The 20,978-nt window shown below is 41.4% G+C and overlaps 1 protein-coding gene across 2 annotated transcripts in view; it reads right to left on the minus strand.

Moving 5' to 3' along the window:
- The window catches only part of rptor (regulatory associated protein of MTOR, complex 1), a 256,743-nt gene extending 238,435 nt beyond the window's left edge, over positions 1-18,308 (minus strand). For both annotated transcript variants that reach the window (XM_084044061.1, XM_084044060.1), the window contains exons 1-2: positions 17,840-18,308; positions 14,893-15,067 (exon numbers count right to left, since the gene is read on the minus strand). In XM_084044061.1, coding sequence (XP_083900187.1) covers positions 14,893-15,060 — 168 coding nt within the window. In that variant the 5' untranslated portion in view covers positions 15,061-15,067; positions 17,840-18,308. The remainder of the gene's footprint in view (positions 1-14,892; positions 15,068-17,839) is intronic.
- Between the last annotated feature and the right edge of the window lie 2,670 nt (positions 18,309-20,978).

Raw genomic sequence — 20,978 nt, forward strand, 5'->3', positions numbered from 1 at the left:
ATCATTTTGGGGGTCCTTGACATGAAAAAGTTTGAGAACCACTGACATAGTAACATACGTTTTTTTTTTCCCAAAAAGGATTTAGAAGACATTTTATAGAACTGGCCTCAGGTCTTTAATGGGTTAATGAAAGTATTTGTTTCCAGCCAGCTTCGAATACATGCAATTAATATCACGTTTGATACTCATTTACATAACAATAATAGAGATGAATGGGAGATGGTGTTTTTCAGTTCCATCTCATCATTACATTGCAGGATGGCATTTAGGTGTGACGGTGGCCAGATGCGGTTCCCATCACTCTTTTTTAATTTGTTAGCTCATTTATTCACCATTCGTTCACTTTCCCATACAGACACACGCCACCATTTATTTATTTAATGGAGTCACCATGGTGGCAAATTAACCCATTGAGACCTGAAGCCGATTCTACATGTCTCCTAAATCTCAACAGTATTCTGAAAAACGTATGTTTCTGTATCAGTGGTGTTCAATCTTTTTCATGTCAAGGACCCCCAAAATGATATGTATTTGGCCACGGACCCCCATCAAGATATCTAGTTCCAGGGACCCCCAGAAGCAAAGATTTGAGTTAAAAATGTTCGCTTTAAAAATATATATATATTCAAAGATTTGCACACATTTTCACGAATTTTCAAAAATAGCAGATCTACAAGCTCATAGCGCGGCACTCGGTGCCGCGCTATGAGCTTGTATATCTGCTATTTTTGAATAGCCCAAAGTGTAAAATAATGCTTTTTAGCTCAAATCTAAAAATGACAGAGTTCCAGGTCTTAATGGGTTAACCATCTTTCATTCAGTGCTGCTATTGTACTCTATCCTTGCTGTCGGTAGAAACCTCATATCTGGGCATGTGTGGCATGTAATAATAACGTTTTAAAGCGTTCTTGCCCTGGCTGGAAATCATAACTCCAGACTTGGACAAGGCCCATTGGAAGTTCCAACATACGTCTACGACTTTGTGTACTAAGAGGGTTCATGGTTGTCTTGCTTAGAAGCCAAATGAACAAGGAAATGAGAACAGAAAATATAAGACAATGGCCAGTCTCACAATTAAATAAATGACTTGAGTACCCAGCACAAAATGCAAGACAGACACGTTAACTCATTGAGTGCCATTCATATGTTTTTTGGGTTTTTTTTTTTTTTAAATGTTCAGAACCCAAGATATCATTATCTGAAGATTTGCAGCTCCATCCACTCCTTGTTTAAGTATAACTGAAAAAGGCTGCATCTCGCTTCCAAAGCACTTTCTTTTTAATCGCACTGGCCAGAAATAGCCAGAAATTATTCTGGCACTCAACATCCTAAAACTTGAACCACTTAAACCTTTTATAATTAGCAAACTAATACTAAGTTGACCAGGGTTAAGTCTGTACTTGGTCCGTTCTTTTTTCCCTCTCTACACCAAAACGCCAGAAATAGATGATCTACATGATGCTCACAGCGCGTCGCTTTCTACGAATGATCCCCCAAAACAGGGATGCTTGGGTTCAAGTGGATACGTACTGTATTTTAAGTGCAGAGTAAAACTGTGTATTGAAAAAAATATTATTAATCGTAGGGGGGGATAATAGTTGGCATACTATAAAAGTGTATTGCATGGATAAAAATGGCTTAAAGGAGTAGTTCACCCAAAAATTGACTTATTTTCTATCAATTGCACACCCTATGAATCCATGGATTCTTTTTTGTTTTTGTCGCATTCCTAAGCTAATAATTTTCCCGTCTCCTACCGGCTAATGTATCCGGTAGGAGACACAAAGTTGATTATTTGTGTCTCCTACCGGAAATACACACGGTCATCAAATTATTGTCTTAGGAATGCCACAAAAACAAAAATAAATCCATGAAATCAAGGCTTCATGGGGCGTGTAATTGATAGAAAATAAGTCATTTTTTGGGTGAACTCCTCCTTTAATGTGCTTATTAGCAACATCTGTGTTATTATGTAAAATACACACCAAAGCGAAAATAGCAGGAGCGTGATCAGATCTAAAAAAGAGGAAGAGGCGCAGAAGGAAAATGGAACGGCAATAAGAGCAAAAGCTGAGCAGGGAAAAACTGAGAACAGGGTTATGTCTTCTCACTGGGCTATAGGGCTCTCTGTTCCTCTATAACAAGTGGCTCTTTATCAAGTGGGTGGAGCAGTGACTGTTAATTTGATTGTTATCATTAATCTGAGGGCAAAGCCTAAACAAAATTACATTTTAATACGGGCCTGCTGGACCTCATGGATTTCCGATAATCTCATAAATCCTGCCTGTGTGTGAGAAGAAAGGAGAGAGAGAGAGAGAGAGAGAGAGAGAGACAGAGAGAGAGAGACAGAGACAGAGACAGAGAGAGAGAGAGAGAGAGAGAGAGAGAGAGAGAGAGAGAGAGAGAGAGAGAGAGAGGGGGGGGGGGGGGGGGGGGCAGAAATGTGACAGAACATCAGAGCAGGGAATGACCACAGGCTTTAACCATGTTCTGCTCTCTGGCCTTTGCTGAAAGGAAAGCGAGAGCGTGTGTGTGTGAGAGAGAGAAAGCGAGCGAGCGAGCACGAGAAAAACAGACGAGAACATGCATGTGCATTGCGTGCATGCGTCGACTTCCAGCGTAGGCCCATGTGTGTAATTGGTGGCGGTGCTGCTCTCATTAACCCATTCAATTCCGGGGACGCATCTGTGTCATTCTTGATGTCTTTAGCTATTAAAAAAATACAAGCTTTTTGAAAAATCTCAAATCTTTGAATATATATATATTTCTTTTTTCAAGCAAACATCTTTAACTCAAATCTTTGCTTCTGAGGACGTCTCTGTAACAAAATATTTTCAGATGGGGGTCCGCAGCCAAATACATATAATTTTGGGGGTCCTTGACATGAAAAGGTTTGAGCACCACTGATATATACAGTAGCAACATTAATACATTTGTAGAATCCCCAGAAACAAGGATTTGAGTTACAAATGTTCGCTTAAAAATATATGTATTCAGAGATTTGCATACATTTTCACGATTTGCAGATATACAAGCTGATAGTGAGCTTGTATATCTGCTATTTTTGAATAGCCAAAGAAATCTTAAAATTACACCGATTGTGTTCCCGGTCTTAATGGGTTAATAACCAAGCATGGGGCTCCGGGCGAGTCCTTTACACTCCACAGCGCGGCCCCGAGCACCTCTCACCATGTGGATCAATGGCCCCTGATTATTCCATTTGTTAGGCCCGCAATAAATGAAGGCCATTAAAACAATGCGGAGCATTGATCTCCTTCAGGCTGTGCTACAGTATGGCAAAGCTTGCGGCAACAGGTCAGCCATTGGGAGACCTCTGCTGCAAATCTGGACGACAGTAAAGCTTAACCCATTGAGACCTGGAACTGTGTCATTTTTAGATTTGAGCTAAAAAGCATTATTTTACACTTTGGGCTATTCAAAAATAGCAGATATACAAGCTCGTAGCGCGGCACCGAGTGCCGCGCTACGAGCTTGTAGATCTGCTATTTTTGAAAAATCGTGAACATGTGTGCAAATCTTTGAATGCATATATTTTTAAAGCGAACATTTTTAACTCAAATCTTTGCTTCTGGGGGGTCCCTGGAATAAAATATTTTTATGGTTGTCCGCGGCCAAATAATTATCATTTTGGGGGTCCTTGACATGAAAAAGATTGAGCACCACTGATATAGAAACATACGTTTTTCAGAATACTGTTGAGATTTAGGAGACATGTAGAATCGGCTTCAGGTCTCAATGGGTTAATTTATCAAGCTGCAGTAACGACGGGACGCATCGCGACAGGTCGCGTCGTTAGCTTGACAATCTGTTATTTTCAGCGACGGCGAAAGTGTCAGTCATGCAAAGAGGTATAAATCTCAAGTATTCAAATGTAAACAAGACATGACTCGGTCATGTACACCAGCTTGCTTTCCGTTTTCTCTGATTTGTCTGGCAGAATCTGGCAACACTGCTAGTGGCTCCCCATTGGCTTAGACCTGTTTGCTTATTTCTCTCGCAGAATCTGGCAGCACTGCCATAGAGGCAAGAGGCGTGTCTAGTACCATAGCTTGGGAGGACAAGACCGAACCGTTCAGAGTATGGGAAAGTATCCCCATTGGCTTAAAGGACAGCCAATGATGAAAAAGTGTTGAGAAAGTGTTGAGAGAGTGTTGACTAGACTCAGTCTATGTTAGTGCACTGAGTGGCAGTTGGGGCAAACGCAGTCCCCACAACATCATTTACGATTCTGTGCCTATCGGTACATAACTCGGACGGCGCTTAGTCGACTAGCTATACTTTATCGGCGAAAAAAAGTAGGCTGCGGTTGTTTGAAAAAGTATTGCCCCAAGCGGGAGTCGAACCCATACTCCCAGTGGTAGTGGATTTAGAGTCTAATGATTAGCGAGGTGCGCCACTGAGGCCGGTGCTGAGATTGGGTATTCGGACTTTATCAGAATGTGAATCTTCTAATGTAGAGGAAAGAAGTCCCCGCCCCCTTGCGCTGCCTTCAACAACATGCAAAAAGGCTGTTTGCAGGAGAATGTGCAGTGACAAATATCACCCTCCCCAAATCTATGCAGTTTACACCACTCCACAGCACACCACAGACAGATCTAACCGCTCTAACGACTACAATAACCTATTTTTCATACTAACAAGCAGTCCTCCTCAGTCAATCTGAAGCCTCCACCATTAACCTTTCTTTGGTTGCCATGACAATAAAACATGGAATTACACAAGGAATGGTAATATGAACTAAGATGGAGTGATTGCTTAGATGAAAGCAGCAGGCTGAAACCCGGATAAGCAATTAAGTGGACTTGATAAAGCTACCTGCCTTCTGAAGAGTGTCTTCCAAATCCCCCGATGCCCACGGGTGTGTGGAAAATGAAAAGAGCGTCTACCCCAGCGCATACGATGAGAAATATGACTCCATGACAAACGAGTGTTGTACTCGCATAAGAATCACTAGACTCCACTTATTTGTATGTGGTATGCAAATCCATTATCGTTTTATCCATCCATGACTTTAAATCTATTCCAGCTAATGGGGCTGTGTACATTGATTGAATTCAACTAATGATACACAGGGTAAAGTGCCACAGAATAGCAGCACGCTCATTTCCTCATCATTACAAGTGGTTTGGCTATTGATAATGTGTTGATTAATTAATTACCTACTTATTGCACTGCTTGGGGGAGGGGCAGATAGCCCGACCAGTGCAAGATTTTGGGCCCCATGAGTCCTAGACCCCCAATAACTGATGTTTTGGCTGGTATTTTGTCCAAAAAAAATGCAACATAATCCATTTGGAAAAGCTTATATTTGATTTGAGATTATATTTGAGAAGATTGAATTTATAATCAACCGAATAAATAAAAGATTAACACGAACAACATTTTTTTAATTAAGTAAACATCAATATAATTACACAATGAACAAGCAAACAAGTAAATATAAAATACACACATGAACTGAACGTATTTTTTATTTAATTGTATTTTCTTGTAGACTGACTATTTTATTTTAATAGTCAGTCTACAAGCTCACAGCGCTGTGACGTGGAGCGTCTTAGAAAGATTCAGATTTAGTTTTTACTACATATCGTCTGCATAATTGCTTATACCGATGTCATTAACTCATTCACTGCCAGATTTATTTCTGGCTGTGTTTGCCCACTGCCAGCGATCTTTCTATTTTCTTACGTTTTTAAGTAGTCAGTTACAGAATATTCCAATAGTACGTCCAACAGTCGTTTTAGTCGTCCTTGGCAGTCTGGGTCTTTGGAAAAAAAGACGTCAAAGTCGTCCTATTGCAGTGAATGAGTTAAAAAGAAATGTCAAATGGCCGATATCAGGCTGACCGATCAACTCGGCCTGGCGAGTGGCTCTAGTGTGTTTGTGTGTGTTAATCTGACCCTGGAGAGTCATGATGACATACTTCTATGCTGAGCCCCAGTAGGTGTGAGGTTGATGTACCAACAGCTGTCTGGAAACTCATGGCTGGCTGACTGGACATCTGATCCACACATAACAACCCAAAAGGGCTTTCACTTTACACCTAAAACAAATCAAGTCTTAACAACTAGCTCTCCATTTAAATGTATTCAAACCCCCCGTCCCCCCGCCCCCCCCCCCGTCTCTGGAATTATTGCATCTTATAAATCCAGTATATTGCTTTAGAAACTCTTGCAAGTCAACAAAATATGCAGCCCCACTGCAAGGGAAAGAGCTGCATTGTCGAATTCTGAGTTTATAAGTAAAACAAAGAGTCTCCCGGGTTGCCAAATCATGTGCGTGAAACAAGCGTGGGTGCTCATATGCCCCAACGGATATGGTCTAGTAAGTAAAACAAAGAGTCTCACTGGCAAGTGGCAATACGCTGTTATCCACTGTGTTCACTATACCATATAAATAAAACCAGTGACTCAAGTTTGCTGAGAATTATAACCATGGTGACAGGCATCTGTGATGGGAAATTATACCAGAAATCTAGCCTACGGTTATGTTCACAGTGTCCGCCAGTTATGAAGAAAAAGCGCTGCCTAGAGTGCTTTATCTGCTGGGAAAAAAAGAAAAAAAGGATCATGCATTGCCCATTTTGTTTCCATAATAATATTGCTCACATCATTTAGAGACCATCAGATCGGCATTCGTCTGCATTTTAACCTTGCATTTTGTCTAACACGTTTGACTATATTGTTGCTATGGTCATGTCTAACAAGAGGAGAAGAACTTCACTAGCTTTGACTATCTTTTAGGCAGAAGACGAGGGTGCTGGGTGCACGCACGGCATCTTTCTACCGCAGCTGAACGTGGTACGGCTCGTCCAGGACTCCGTCTGGACTGTGGAAAACTCTTTTTAAAGCTCACTTAACCCATTAAGACCTGGAACTGTGTCATTTCTAGATTTGAGCTAAAAAGCATTATTTTACACTTTGGGCTATTTTTGAGAAATCGTGAAAATGTGTGAAAATCTTTGAATTGAATATATATATTTTTAAAGCGAACATTTTTAACTCAAATCTTTGCTTCTGGGGGGTCCCTGGAACAAAATATTTTGATGGGGGTCCGCGGCCAAATACATATCATTTTGGGGGTCCTTGACATGAAAAAGATTGAGCACCACTGATATAGAAATATACATTTTTCAGAAAACTGTTGAGATTTAGGAGACATGTAGAATCGGCTTCAGGTCTCAACGGGTTAAGGCTAATTTGAAGACATGTTGAGGAGGGCTGGGAGTGACAATAATCTCAAGAAAGCAGCAAAGATGTATCAGGATTGGTCGGCTGATAAAAAGCGGCCCACATCATGTGCATTTCTCAAAAAGTTACAGCGCTCAGCCAAAAAAGTACAAAATGTGTCTAACTGTTGTATTGTGGTAATTACTCACGTTAATCATGCAATAGAGTCTGGTGTTTGTTTGTCTTACTGTTATGTCTTGTTGATGTATCTGTCTGTTATATGTATCTTGTCTTATAAAAAAACAATACAAAATAATATATTTAAAAAAGTACAAAGGCATTCACTTTTTCCGCTATGTAAATCGGCACTGTCTATTCTATTTTCTTTTAACCCATTAAGACCTGGAACTGTGTCATTTTTAGATTTGAGCTAAAAAGCATTATTTTACACTTTGGGCTATTCAAAAATCGTGAAAATGTGTGCAAATCTTCTAAATATATATATTTTTAAAGCGAACATTTTTAACTCAAATCTTTGTTTCTGGGGGTCCCTGGAACAAAATATTTTGATGGGGGTCCGCGGCCAAATACATATAATTTTGGGGGTCCTTGACATGAAAAAGTTTGAGCGCCACTGATATAAAAACATACGTTTTTCAGAAAACTGTTGAGATTTAGGAGACATGTAGAATCGGCTTCAGGTCTGAATGCGTTAATGAACATGCCCTAATTGTGCAGACAATTCTGTCACCGTAACAGACATCTCCAAACCACACATAGAGCTAACATATTGACTCTGCAGCATCATTATTCCCAAGTCTAAAGTTGACTGTTGACAGATGCCAAAGTGTCCCAAATACAGTGTAATAATGTGTAAGCACTAAATATACTCATAACCTATGTACTGTCAAACCAAAAGCCAACCAATTTTTTTTTTGTCTTGAGTCTGGCGTAGAGGATGGCATCCTGTGCCAGAAATCTTAAAAAAAAAAAAAATCAATAAAATACAACATTAACAAAGCTTTGTTTCCATTGTATTCCACTCCCATTCATTAGATTTTGATAAACAGTATCTTTTGTGCAAGTGAAATTTTTGGCCTAAAGGTGGTGTTAGAGGAAAGGACCTGAGCACACCTAAATTAATAGTTCATCCTCCTGGGAGAATGGCGGTGCGCAAAAAAAGATGACACTCCAGCCTGTAGTTTATTTGGAGATTTGATGTTTGACACCAAATTGCTGGACGAACGGAGAGACAGACAAGCCACCATTCTTTAGAGCCCCGCCACTAGCATGGCCTACTTAATGCCTGGCGAAATACAAATTAAAGTTCTCTTATAGAATAATCTCTCAAGAACAGATTCTGCGTTTGAATCTGTCGGTAGCCGTGTTGACAACCCGTGCGCATTGGTTACAAGTGGGCGTGCTATCAGATCAGGAAGCAGGCCGCGCTTTACCCAATCAAATGTAGAGGGGGGGATTTACGTGTGTGCCGTTCCTTCCCCACTAGAAACAAGCCGAAACTCATTTAACAATAGCGTCCTCGAAGCAGACAAGACCACGGAAAGTTAATAACATTTTAAATTGCTCTTTCATCATAGAAACAAGTGGGCTTATAACCAAAACGATCCATGTTCTTTGGGAGAATTGGTGTAATAGTGTTCCGTGGAGAAATATTGTTAGTGGGAATGAAAACATAGTCGCACCACCGGAAGTGGAGCGCATAAGACAGACCAAAAACCCCGGTTTCCTTGCGCACGGGTGCTCTGTTGAGCTTGTCCCAGAGCCAAGTGAATAAGTAAAAAACAGCAGAGGGCGCTGTTTTTGAGTTGTGCCAACCACTCCTATATCTGACTTTGTCCGTGTGTCCGTCCGTCCGTGTGTCCGTCCGTCCGTGTGTCCGTCCTTGACCAATCAGCACGGCTGATTGGTCAAGCTTCACGTGACACGTGACAATATGTTTGCTTATAGAAAAGACTGCTCTGTCTGTCTGAGAAGCCTGTACAAGCACAACAGTAGTCTCAAATTAGTCTCTATAAGACTATCTTTATCCCCACCAGAGAACAACACATCTATCAGTATTCAGTAAGGCTCTATTCAGCAGCGTACGTAACAAGCCCTAGCAACTCCAAAAGCAATGTCCAAAAATAAGCATCCATTAAACTGCACAATTAATAATACATACAAAAGTTTGGCTGCTGCAATATCTGTGTCTCAAGAGGCTGTCATATTTTCTGCGGGGAGTTGTTTCAAATAATGCTCTAAATAACATTCTGATACTATGCACTGTATGCAGAATCCCTGGCCTAGTAATAATCAAGCTGTGCTGGAGAACATCTTTTGAGTCTAACCAAATAAAGCATCTCTTGTAATTAAAATCACAATCACAATATTATATATGGCTGTGGTCTTGATATATCGTGCGGCCCCATTAAGCTTAATTTATACTCCACCACATGATGGTGTTGCTTGCTGACAATAACTGATCACAACACCATTGTACAACATAGTATGAACTAAAAAAAGTTCTCCCCCAAGCAGCGAGCACAGGTCTCCGCCAGGTCATTCAGTCATTATAGAGGTGAGTGGAATCTGTAGAAGTTGAGTGGCTGGTAGATTTGAAAAACTACCAGCCACGCATATTTCTGATTAAAGAAAGATTATAACTAAATCTAAGCGGCCACACCACTTTTAAAGAAAGATTATAAATAAATCTAAGCGGCCACACCGCTTTTAACAAAAGTATCTCATTAGGCAGAATCACAGACAGACAACAGAAGCCATTACCATTATCATCTATGAAAATGTAAACATTCAGGAAGCTGGCTTCACATTTTTCAACAGTACAACCCCTGGACATGATGCCAGTATGATGTCACAGGGACCTCCCCCCCAATCTAAACCTTGATGCTGAGTGCCAAGCAGGGAGGCATTTGGTGAGATTTTTTATAGTGTTTGGTATGACTCTGCCTGGGATTGAACCCCGACCTCTAGGGCTGTCACGAGTACACATTTAAGTTGACGATTGATTGTCACAAAAATAATTGCGATTAACGATTACATTCTGTGAACTTGGGAACATATGAATACAAATGTAATTTCCATTTCCCTTTTAGGCTTCATAATCAGAAATTGCCCAGGGGCAGATATGACAAATAACTTAAATATACAAAGAAATTACTGACATATATTTAATGTTATACTTAAAGAAAATGTAAAAATAGTTTGCGATTAGACAATTATGTAATAATTGTGACAGGCCTACCAACCTCTCCCACTCTCAGGGCGGACACACTAACCAGTAATCACAAGGTTGAGTTGACAATGTATGCAACTCTGTGTTATCTTGATAGCTTCCTAATCAATAATTAATTATGAATTAAATGAAGGCTGATGGAAGCAATCTAAAGCTGCCATGTACTCTAAAAAGTGCTGATAACCATTCTTGTACGTGAACACTGTTATCACACGTTGCACTTGGCCTGCAAAGCACGTGTGCATCACGCATGTACACACACACATGCATATCATGGGCATGGTTAGAACTCAATAACTGAAACCCCCCACAGAGAGTAGTAACCCACCAATCTTAACCAATGGGCCTCGTAATTGAGCAACCTCCTCCTCCTCCTCTCTCCGCCCTTCTGTTCTCCCCTATGAGAAAACTGTGTGTGTGTGTGTGTGTGTGTGTGTGTGTGTGTGTGTGTGTGTGTGTGTGTGTGTGTGTGTGTGTGTGTGTGTGTGTGTGTGTGTGTGTGTGTGATTTCCCACGGTGCAGCACATCATTTACAGCCCACTCAATAGTGCTGATACTGGACACTAGCTCCCAACAGTCTTGACTGTTCATATACCACGAGAGAGACACTCTCGCTTCCGTCATTATTATCAATCAGCTTCAATCACCACACCGGGGAGCATTAACTGCTCAACAGTAGTGAGTGTATGAAATGGGGAGGGGGGGGACGGGGGGGGGACGGACGCAAGTTTGCAAATCAGAATGTCACTCACCAAAAACATTATTTTATTTGCAGCTGTACAATTCAGGGCCGGAATTTTAGCATTGAGGATGAGGATTTACCAGTCAATGTGGTCTGGAAAGACATTATCCTTCTTTGTCATATACTAGCACAGGGGTTCCCAAAGTAGGGGTCGCGACCCCACTTGGGGTCGCGGGAGACTGACGTGGGGTCGCGAAATAATTTTGGGTAAAAAAAAAAAAAAAAAAAAAAAAAATCTTTATTTTTAAACTTTAAATTCAACAGAATGGATGAAATACCATCTAAAATTATCACAAATGGTACATTTTACCATTTTAATACATTACAAATGCGCACCGAACGTGCACGTTTATGTGTATAAATTACCTCCTGGTTTAGGTGGGGTCGCGAGTCAATTTCCGCCTTATTTTGGGGTCGCGGGCTGAAAAGTTTGGGAACCCATGTACTAGCAAATAATCACACCCAGTGTGAAGTGAGTGGTACCTTCACTCCTGTTTGTGTTTAATTAATGTAACTGGTTGCATCTTTGTGTTGCTTGCAATCAGCTGCAGCTGTTGAGGCCATGCTCAAACATACGGACAGACGAACGGACGGACAGACAAACACACAAAGTCAGTCCTTGTGAGTGGTTGGCACCAAAAAATGACAAGAATTATTTTTCTTCTGTCCTTCAAGTCTAGTCTGTGTAGCGTTGACAGACAAAGAAGAGCTCTGAATCTTTCCACTTCCAGACAGGCTAGCTTTGAACCATATAGCCAGGGTCACCTTTCAAGTCAGATTCTACCCATTTTTACAGTCAAGAAATCTCTCTCCGGTTCTGTTCTTCTTTGAAGTAAAGATGTGTTTTTTACAAGTGCATAAGGGCACCAATGTCTGAAAACTCTCAGCCCAGTAATGTGTGAAGATCATACATTTTAACAGTCAATTTTGTTAAGTTTTATTAGGAGTGCGTGATGACGAATTGGAAGATTTCAGGCAGCCCCCTATCACCTCTTCTAAATCAATATCAGACTCGTAACTTAAATTCACTGACACATTCTTGTTCAACTTTCCCCTGAAGCATCATGTTCGCCAAGCAGCACCTCGGTGCAATTCTAACAGATTTCTTAACAGCAGAGGGGTGTTAAAATTTCATTTGAGGGAACATCTACAATGGGCGTGTGTGTGTGTGGAGCCTGCCTAGGTTATGTATGACTATGTGGCATTTGGCATTATTGAAACTATAGCTCTCCTTGGCCGGGAGACAAGGAAATAATCAGGTAGGCAGCACTGCAGTGGATCAAACTCTGGCTTTATGGGAGGCGAACACCCCCCGAGAACCCCGGGACCACCAGTAAAGCTTTGAGATTCTCCTGTCACAGCCAAGCGGGGTATAGCTTAAAGCAGAATTAAATGAATTGGCACAAATGGAGAGTAATAATAATACAGGCAAGGCTAAACCATTCGTTTACTGCTAGAACCTGGCTCTGTGAGGAGTGATGTCCTCTGTGTGAGGATGAGATGTGTTTAACTTTTCCCTCGAGTCAGAATATATTTGACTTCAAGCTGCTTCGTGCAAGACAGTCAGATCAGATCAAATTCCTTTGACAATCTAAAAATCCTGTCTTTTGTTGGCATGCATGGCCAGGAGACTTATAGCCAATGTATAACTATTATCATTCATTGTAGGCTGCCCTTTCACTTGACAAAAACACGCTTGACATATTTTCCACTGGAAAACTTTTTTTAATTTGTGAATGTGTTATTTGTCAAGCTACCGTGAACAGCTACCATGATAATTATACGTTTACAATGAGGCTTTTAAAGTGAGCACTACAGTGCTGTGCGCCCAACTGCACACGCACAGTAGTTTTCTACAAAGACATTACTCAGCTAATGAGTGTTCAATTTAAAATGAGCCACTTTATTAAGCCATTGAGACCTGAAGCCGATTCTACATGTCTCCTAAATCTCAGCAGTATTCTGAAAAACCTATGTTTCTATATCAGTGGTGCTCAAACTTTGTCATGTCAAGAACCCCCAAAATTATATGTATTTGGCCGCGGACCCCCATCAAAATATTTTGTTCCAGGGACCCCCAGAAGCAAAAATTTGAGTTAAAAATGTTCGCTTTAAAAATATATTATGTTCAAAGATTTGCACACATTTTCATGATTTTTCAAAAATAGCAGATCTACAAGCTCATAGCGCGGCACTCGGTGCCGCGCTATGAGCTTGTATATCTGCTATTTTTGAATAGCCCAAAGTGTAAAATAATGCTTTTCAGCTCAAATCAAAAAATGACACAGTTCCAGGTCTTAATGGGTTAATTCATTATCGTCCTGTCCTCCATAGAGGAAATGGGTAAGACATAATAATACTATAATGCGTAATAACCTGACATTTATAATGCACTTATAAGGCATAACATAACTTTTTATAATAATGCATAACAACTTATAACAAGGTTTATGAAGTATTATAACTTATGATAATATAATGTATAAGTGCTGGTCATAAACTCAGTGGAGCAGCACAATATAACTACCAGGTAACACATTACTTAAAGGTCGGTGCTATAATGCATTAAAATCACATTGATAATGCATTATAGTGCATCATAATGCATTAGAATGCACTTAGAATGCTTCATAACTTGTTATAAATGTTTATAAATATTCAACTTACAACAACTTATAAAGAAGATGCTTTATAACTAAGTTGAGGTAGTTTTAATGTGCTATATGTTCTTATTCTTATAAGTTGTCATACATGATTATAAATATTTATAAAAAGTGTTATAATGCCTTATACTCTTATATTATAGACCCAACCTTTAAGTAAAGTGTTGCCAGGAAATGATTTTTCATGGTCAGTACACTACAGAGGCTATGCGTGTGACATCATCGTACCCGGAAGTTATGCGAGAACGCCTACTGAGTGGCAAAAAAACAACTTTCTGGCCTCGACAGCCCATACATCCAAACAGAAAAGTCCTATCTGATCGTATTAAACAACGTTAAACTCACCAACATGGCAGCTTTTCGAAAAGCTTGAATTATCCTCTATCTGCAAAGTTTTGTTTCATAAAAATCCACCGTAGACATGTTATGAGCTACTTTCTGTCAATAAATTCCGTGCAGGTGACTATTTGTGTGCAATTTAGAAACAGGTGGTGCGCAGGAGCGTTGAGTGATTTCCAACGAGTGCTTCTAAACTCCATGCTGCTCAATGTTTTGCCACTCAGTCTAGATGAGGGGGGCGTGTCCCTGGATGTGTGCATATACTCTCTATTAAACGCTCAAACCAGGGTCGTACACATGCCAAATAATGAACAGCCACCAAACAAAATCTTTTACTAGACACTATTCCACAATTTATGCATGCTGAGCAAACACATTTAACATTAAATCTGCTGCAACCACGTCTCTGTCTTTGACAAAAAAAACAGAAAAACATTCCTCAAGCCCCAAACTGACACCTCGGAATCAGGATGTTACATTTTATTTTAGCTGACAATCTAAACCATTTGCAACCAAAAAATAAAGTTAATCTTCCTGGATCACCCCCAAACAGAACAACAATACAACACACAAGGGTGACAGTGCGCCATTAACAAATCAAAAGAAATCTGAATCACAATGTATGAGGTAAAGCGAAGCAACATTGATGGATGTGGATCATCATTAACCTGCTGTTGAATGACTCTGAATAAGTACAACACTTACTCTGTCTTTCATTCTCCAGCTCTGTGCCAGGGCTTTGGAGCCCTCAATCTTCTCCGAGTGACGTTTCTTCATGAAGGCCAGTGGAAGCTTCCAGTCACTCATGTCCGGCTCCTCTTCCTCAGCGAGGCCTACAGCCGGTGACTGCAGCATGTCAGAGTCCATTTTCATCTGGGCCCTGCAAAGAGCGAGAGCCACAACAGATCATGAGTTAAGTCTGATGAGTTGTTATAGCTGTGGCTTTAGCTTGTAGTCCATCCATGCAGGGTTTGAAAAGAACCATCAGCCAAAATTCACAGAATTTGTCAGACAAAAATGACCTTATTGACTGTCTGTTGGCCACTGCAATGGCTACAATCTCAAGTATCCAACCACAGAACACATTGTCACAAATTGGGGCATTTCATTTGCATGCAACACATATATATATATATATATATATATATATATATATATATATATATATATATATATATATATATATATATATATATATATATATATATATATATGCTATATATATATATATATGCTATATATGAATGCTCAGAAATCAGAAGATGTATGGCAATATGTTAATCTGTTTGATTTGGTCTGTGGTTGCCTGTGGCCTGAAGGAAATGGCACGGAATCTGTGTGTGTGTGTGTGTGTGTTGCATAACTCGAGGACTGTACGACTTCAAACTTTGCGTGGGTATCGCCAAGGACCCACGGGTGTCTAGGTCCGAGTTGGAAGTCAGTCGGATCAGCGACAGCGATTGTCAAAAAGCAAAATTCCAAGCATCTCTGACTCTGTATATCTCTGTGCGTGTGTCCGTCTGTCCCCCTGAGATCCTTTTGTACAAATATATAGAGATCTCTCCATCTGTCTGACTATGTCCCTTTTATATGTTTTATATTTATATATGGAGATCCCCATCAACAATGTTATCATACTGTAGTACTGATATCATAGACCGGCCTCCAAGTACAGATAATGGGTACTCTGCTCGTTTTTGCATAAACCAGGGGGCAACAATAAACAATATAAACAATTAATAATCAAAGAATAGCAACAGTTTGAAGACAGTTTGTCAGTTGGTCCTTGCTCTTAACCACTTAAACCCCAGCACCCTTATTGTGGGGAAAGCTTTTGCAGAAAATAGCAGGTCGACAAGCTCACAATGCACCCGCCCTAGGACGCATTGTGAGCTTGTCGATCAGCTATTTTCTGCGAAAACTTTCCCCACAATAACAGAAATCAGAAAATACACTAGCATAGAGCCCTGAGGGACTCCGTCCAGTCCACCGTTATGTGCAAAGTTCTTACTCCTCCTAAGCAGGCATGCAATGCTCATTTGGTACGTATGTTCTTGCACTCTATTTCAATGACGTGACGCGCACGTCGCTTAACACCTACACTGCAAGTCACACAATGGACAATTGATATGCATCTAGGCTTATTCCTATGTTAATTCGCTATGTGCGAGTCGGGAGCCTTTGAAAACTTTGTTGAGGTGCAAATTTAAAGTAGTTTTAAATCTATGCGTGTGCCTGCGTGTGCTCCTGGTCAAATAGGTTCTGGCACGGCTTGCAAGGCCGTCCAGTGAGCATTGCACCCCTGCTCCTAAGTTATAAACATGTGTCTGTGCTGTACCAGTGTCCTTGTTTTAAACACCCATGCTGCCTCTGACCTAAGACTGGCAGTGGGGGCGGGGTTTATTTGTCTTTTTCCTGGGTTGATTGGTCCTTCAACATAAGACTAATGGTGTGTAGCTATTTATCTACTTTGCTCTGGTGTTAAAGAGCAGGACATGGAGTCTAATGCCACATCCAGCTCTTCACCCCAATAGGATGCATGGTTGGGTGACAAAAATACGAATATCAGAAACGTGTGTGCAGTCTTGTTTGCAAACCTAACTAGACACATCGGACTACACACTCTACACATCTACAGCCATCCAATGAGCATACTGATCATGTTCTACTGAGGAGAGTTCAATGCTCCTACTGTACTAGCTGGCCACGTGAACACAGCTCGAATCAAGTATATATACATATATATACCTACTCTGTTCGGCGAACCAACGTGTGCTGTTACTGTAAGTCTACCAGGCCGTGACAGCCATGTGAGCTGCTATGGAAAGGGGCACAACTTTAAGAATTACAGCTGTCCAGACAGACACGACAGCTAGCAGATAGATAGATAAATCCAGCCAACGTTAACATTATGGCTAACCTGTTAGCTAAAGCTAGCAGTCCCCCGGCCCGGCGGCTAATTGTACAGTTCTGTCTGCAGCTGCTGATATTCCGTTTCCTGTCGACTGTCTCATACTACTAGTATTGTGTAAACATTCCCAGTTAGCGGCTTGCAAAAACACCCCAATATAGTAGTTATGGTGGCCACACACATACATACTGATAATAAGATTACATGTGCAAGAAATGGCGCTTCTCGTGGAAGTGAAGCGTGCAAACAAGGGAACTGTAGGGCATTGGTTCTCAAAGTGGGGTCCGGGGACCCCCAGGGGTCCTTGAGGGAGTTCCAGGGGGTCCCCAGCTAAATGATGGATAGTTAGGAACCATATGGACCCTTATGGTTCTGTAACTCTGAGAGCGTACAAATGGAACCAAATGGACTCTAACGGGTCCATTTGGTTCCATTTGTACACTCAAGAGTTAAATTGACATTGATTTTACTATATACATTGGGGTCCCAGCGATAGAAATGCCATTAAATGGGGGTCCGTAGCCCTAATGCATGTTAAACTGGGGATCCTTGATATTAAAATGGTTGAGAATCACTGCTAGAGCCGTAAAAACAAATCTTCTCTTATGGGGGTCCCTGGCATATCTTTTCAAATGGGGGTCGGCGGGGCTAATAAGTGTCAATTTTGGGGTCCTCGACATGAAAAAGTTTGAGAACCACTGCTGTAGGGAAGGCTGCAGAGAGAGTCACAGACAGACAGACCTGGTCGGCGCTGTGTGGTTTTCCTCAATCCGGGCTCGGGTTCCTCTCCGTCTCCGGACGATGACAGACACGGTCGCGCAGACGATTCGCGTGAGGAAATGGTACGGCAGCGCCCACAGCCTGGTCAGGATGTCAAAGCCGTCGAGTCCGAGCTCCACGGGGATGTGCTTGCAGGGGAACTTGCGGGTTCTCTCCCCACGGCTCTTCGCTATGGGAAGGGGCTGGAGACGAGGCCCATCATCTTCGCACGGACACTCTGCCACAACAGCCACTACAATACAAACAAACCGACGCCGGCGACTCGAGCCCGTTGTTGTCCGTTGCTTCGGTCACAGCGTGCGGGTCCTCGTCGTGTGCGGCGGTGCGTCGTTGCAGCTGATTATGTGCTGAAAGTGTTTTAAGGTCCGAATCGGGCTGAAAATTCCAACAATTTCTCAGAGAGAGGCACTTCTTCAGCACTTCTGCAAGGGCGCAGCCATCTTGGGATAGACCCAGAATGCACCACCGCTCGCGCTGTGGGCGGTGGATGTGTCATGAAACGTCATACATCCATGGGCTGTCCCTGACTGATCAAAATACAAACACATGTAGCAGTACACAAAAATGCAAAAGGTAAACAGTGGTGGGAAAAGTACTAAAATGTTTTACTTAAGTAAAAGTATCAATACTGGAATGCAGAAATACTCTGTTACAAGTTTGCTTGAATACTTTATTAGCAGTTTGTAAAAAAAAAAAAAAAAAGCACAGCAAAGTTCAGTTCAATACATGGTCTGCTAAGAGGATTTTAAACCCAAGAAAGCCTATGGCTTGTTTCAATTGGGGTCCTTTGTACTCATTTCATAGAAACATTTAATGACAGACAAATATACACTACTATGTAAAAACATCATATAAGTAGTTGGAAAACTAAAATATGTACAGTAAACAGTTCGGGGGTGGGGGGGGGCTAGGCTTTGACATTTACAGGGGTCAGTTTCGAATTGCAGCCACCTGTAAGTGCTCCTTTAGAGCGGTTTTGAAGGAGAGTAGGGTTTTACACTCCTTCACGACTTTTGGTAAGTCATTCCACATTTTTGTGGCATAGCAGGAGAACACATTTAACCCCTTGTTAGAGCCAAATCTGGGTTGGATGTGATTAGTGGAGCTTCCCCTGGTGTTGTGATTGTGGACTTCTTTGACGTTTGTGAAGTATTTTGAGGTACATGGGTGTCTTTGTGGTGTAGTCTATCTTGTAGACCAGGTCCATTGCACGTTGCTACGTATGTACTCTGTCCTCTACCCTGAGCCATCCGACCCTAGCAAAGCGAGCAGGGGTTAGATGAGTTGTAGATGTAAGGCCAAGAAGTAGCCTTACCAGTTTGCTTTGGTATCAAAATGTACTTAAAGTACCTAAAGTACTCATTATGCAGAAGGTTCCATTTCACAATTTTTCAAATGTATAAAAATCTTTTGAAAATAGCAGATCTACAAGCTCACAATGTGCTCACGATGTGTCACAATGTGTCGCATCGTGACACATTGTGAGCTTGTAGATCTGCTATTTTCAAATGGCTTATACAATACATTTGACTTATACTTTTCATATCTCAACAATATATGGGCAAATGTACATAAGGGTCAATGTGGTTACTATTTGGTAGTTTGACATTATGTCCAGTGGTGGAGAAAGTACTCAACCCTAGTTGAGTCAAAGTAGCCTTTATCCCTAACATAGCAGACCTGTGTGACCCAGATCCGGCCTCATGCCGGCAGGTCTGGCTCAATAATGGCATCGGCAAGGTAGGCTATGTGTGCCAGACGTGGGCCAAGTAAGTCTGGCAATGATGGCACTGTTGATGTGACGGCACATCAAATGTGGGACGCTTATTGTGGTTACGTTTATGTGGCCCAGATTTAACTTATATGAAGTGGCCCACATATGGTCTCTACAGTGTGAGCCATACAGCAGATCTACAAGCTCACAACATGTCGTGATGTGACGCCTTGTTAGCTTGTAGATCTGCTATTTTCAAATAGCTGATGTGGTAAAAGGTAGCCTAGTCGCTTTTCTGGGAGCTTGTTCTCATATATCTGTCCGCTTGTTTCTCTTGCGAAATCTGGGAACACACTGATTACCTGCATTACACCCAAGACGGAAATAACAAGACTCACCATCTCCGGTTTATTTCCCGTACCTGCGGGAAGTGGGCGGACGCCTTTTAAGGAGACGGGAAGTAGTTTGGAGTCTATTGATTCCAATGGAAGAGTGAACATGAACACAGCTTCTGAACCATTCTTTAGCTCATACATGGGCAACTGGCGGCCAGGGGGCCACATGCGGCCCGCACCTTCACTTAATGCGGCCCTTAGGTTAATATCGGAATAGTGATATATTATTGATTTCAGCTGTTACAATTCCAAGCATGCAAACAAACATGACCCGCTTTAATAACTTCAGTCTGTATTAGTAGCTTAATGACTAGTATTAAAATGGTATTGTCTTTTTTATGTCCAATGTATTTGTTCATAAAGTTAACAAGTATAACTAAATGCATTTGAAATTAAATAAAAATGTTACTTTTCAGGATTCAAAAATTCCCCCCCAAAAAATCAGGATTCCAATTCAAAAGTAGCAAAAATAGCAGATCTACAAGCTCAAAACGCGCCGCGTTGCGACGCGTTTTGAGCTTGTAGATCGGCTATTTTTGCTAATTTTGTGTGACATAGAATGGCGAAGTACGGCATACATTTACCAAAAAAGTTAAAATACGGAGATAAGAGGTGTCTGCCCGACAATATATGCAATGTGGCCCTCTGGAGTGAGTGTGGAAATATAGTGGCCCTCTACATCATCAAGGTTGCCCACCCGTGCTTTAGCTCCATGGTCACTGAACTAAATATTGGACCCAATCGCCACAAGCCACACAATATTCTGAACATTTTGACACTAAAATGGCTTTTTTCAGAGCGACACATCAGGAGAAAGTCAACTTTATCATCGACCTTTATCTGTCCCAGAACATCCCTGAGGGTCATCAAAGACCCCACACACCCGCACAACAGTCTTTTCACCCTGTTGCCATCAGGGAAGAGGTATCGGATCCTCAAAGCTGGCACAACAAGCAGACTGAGGAACAGTTTCTTCCCCCAGGCTATTCAC

This window comes from Gymnoscopelus microlampas (genome assembly GCF_963454915.1).
Source record: "Gymnoscopelus microlampas genome assembly, chromosome: 2".
In the NCBI taxonomy this organism is placed as follows: domain Eukaryota; kingdom Metazoa; phylum Chordata; class Actinopteri; order Myctophiformes; family Myctophidae; genus Gymnoscopelus; species Gymnoscopelus microlampas.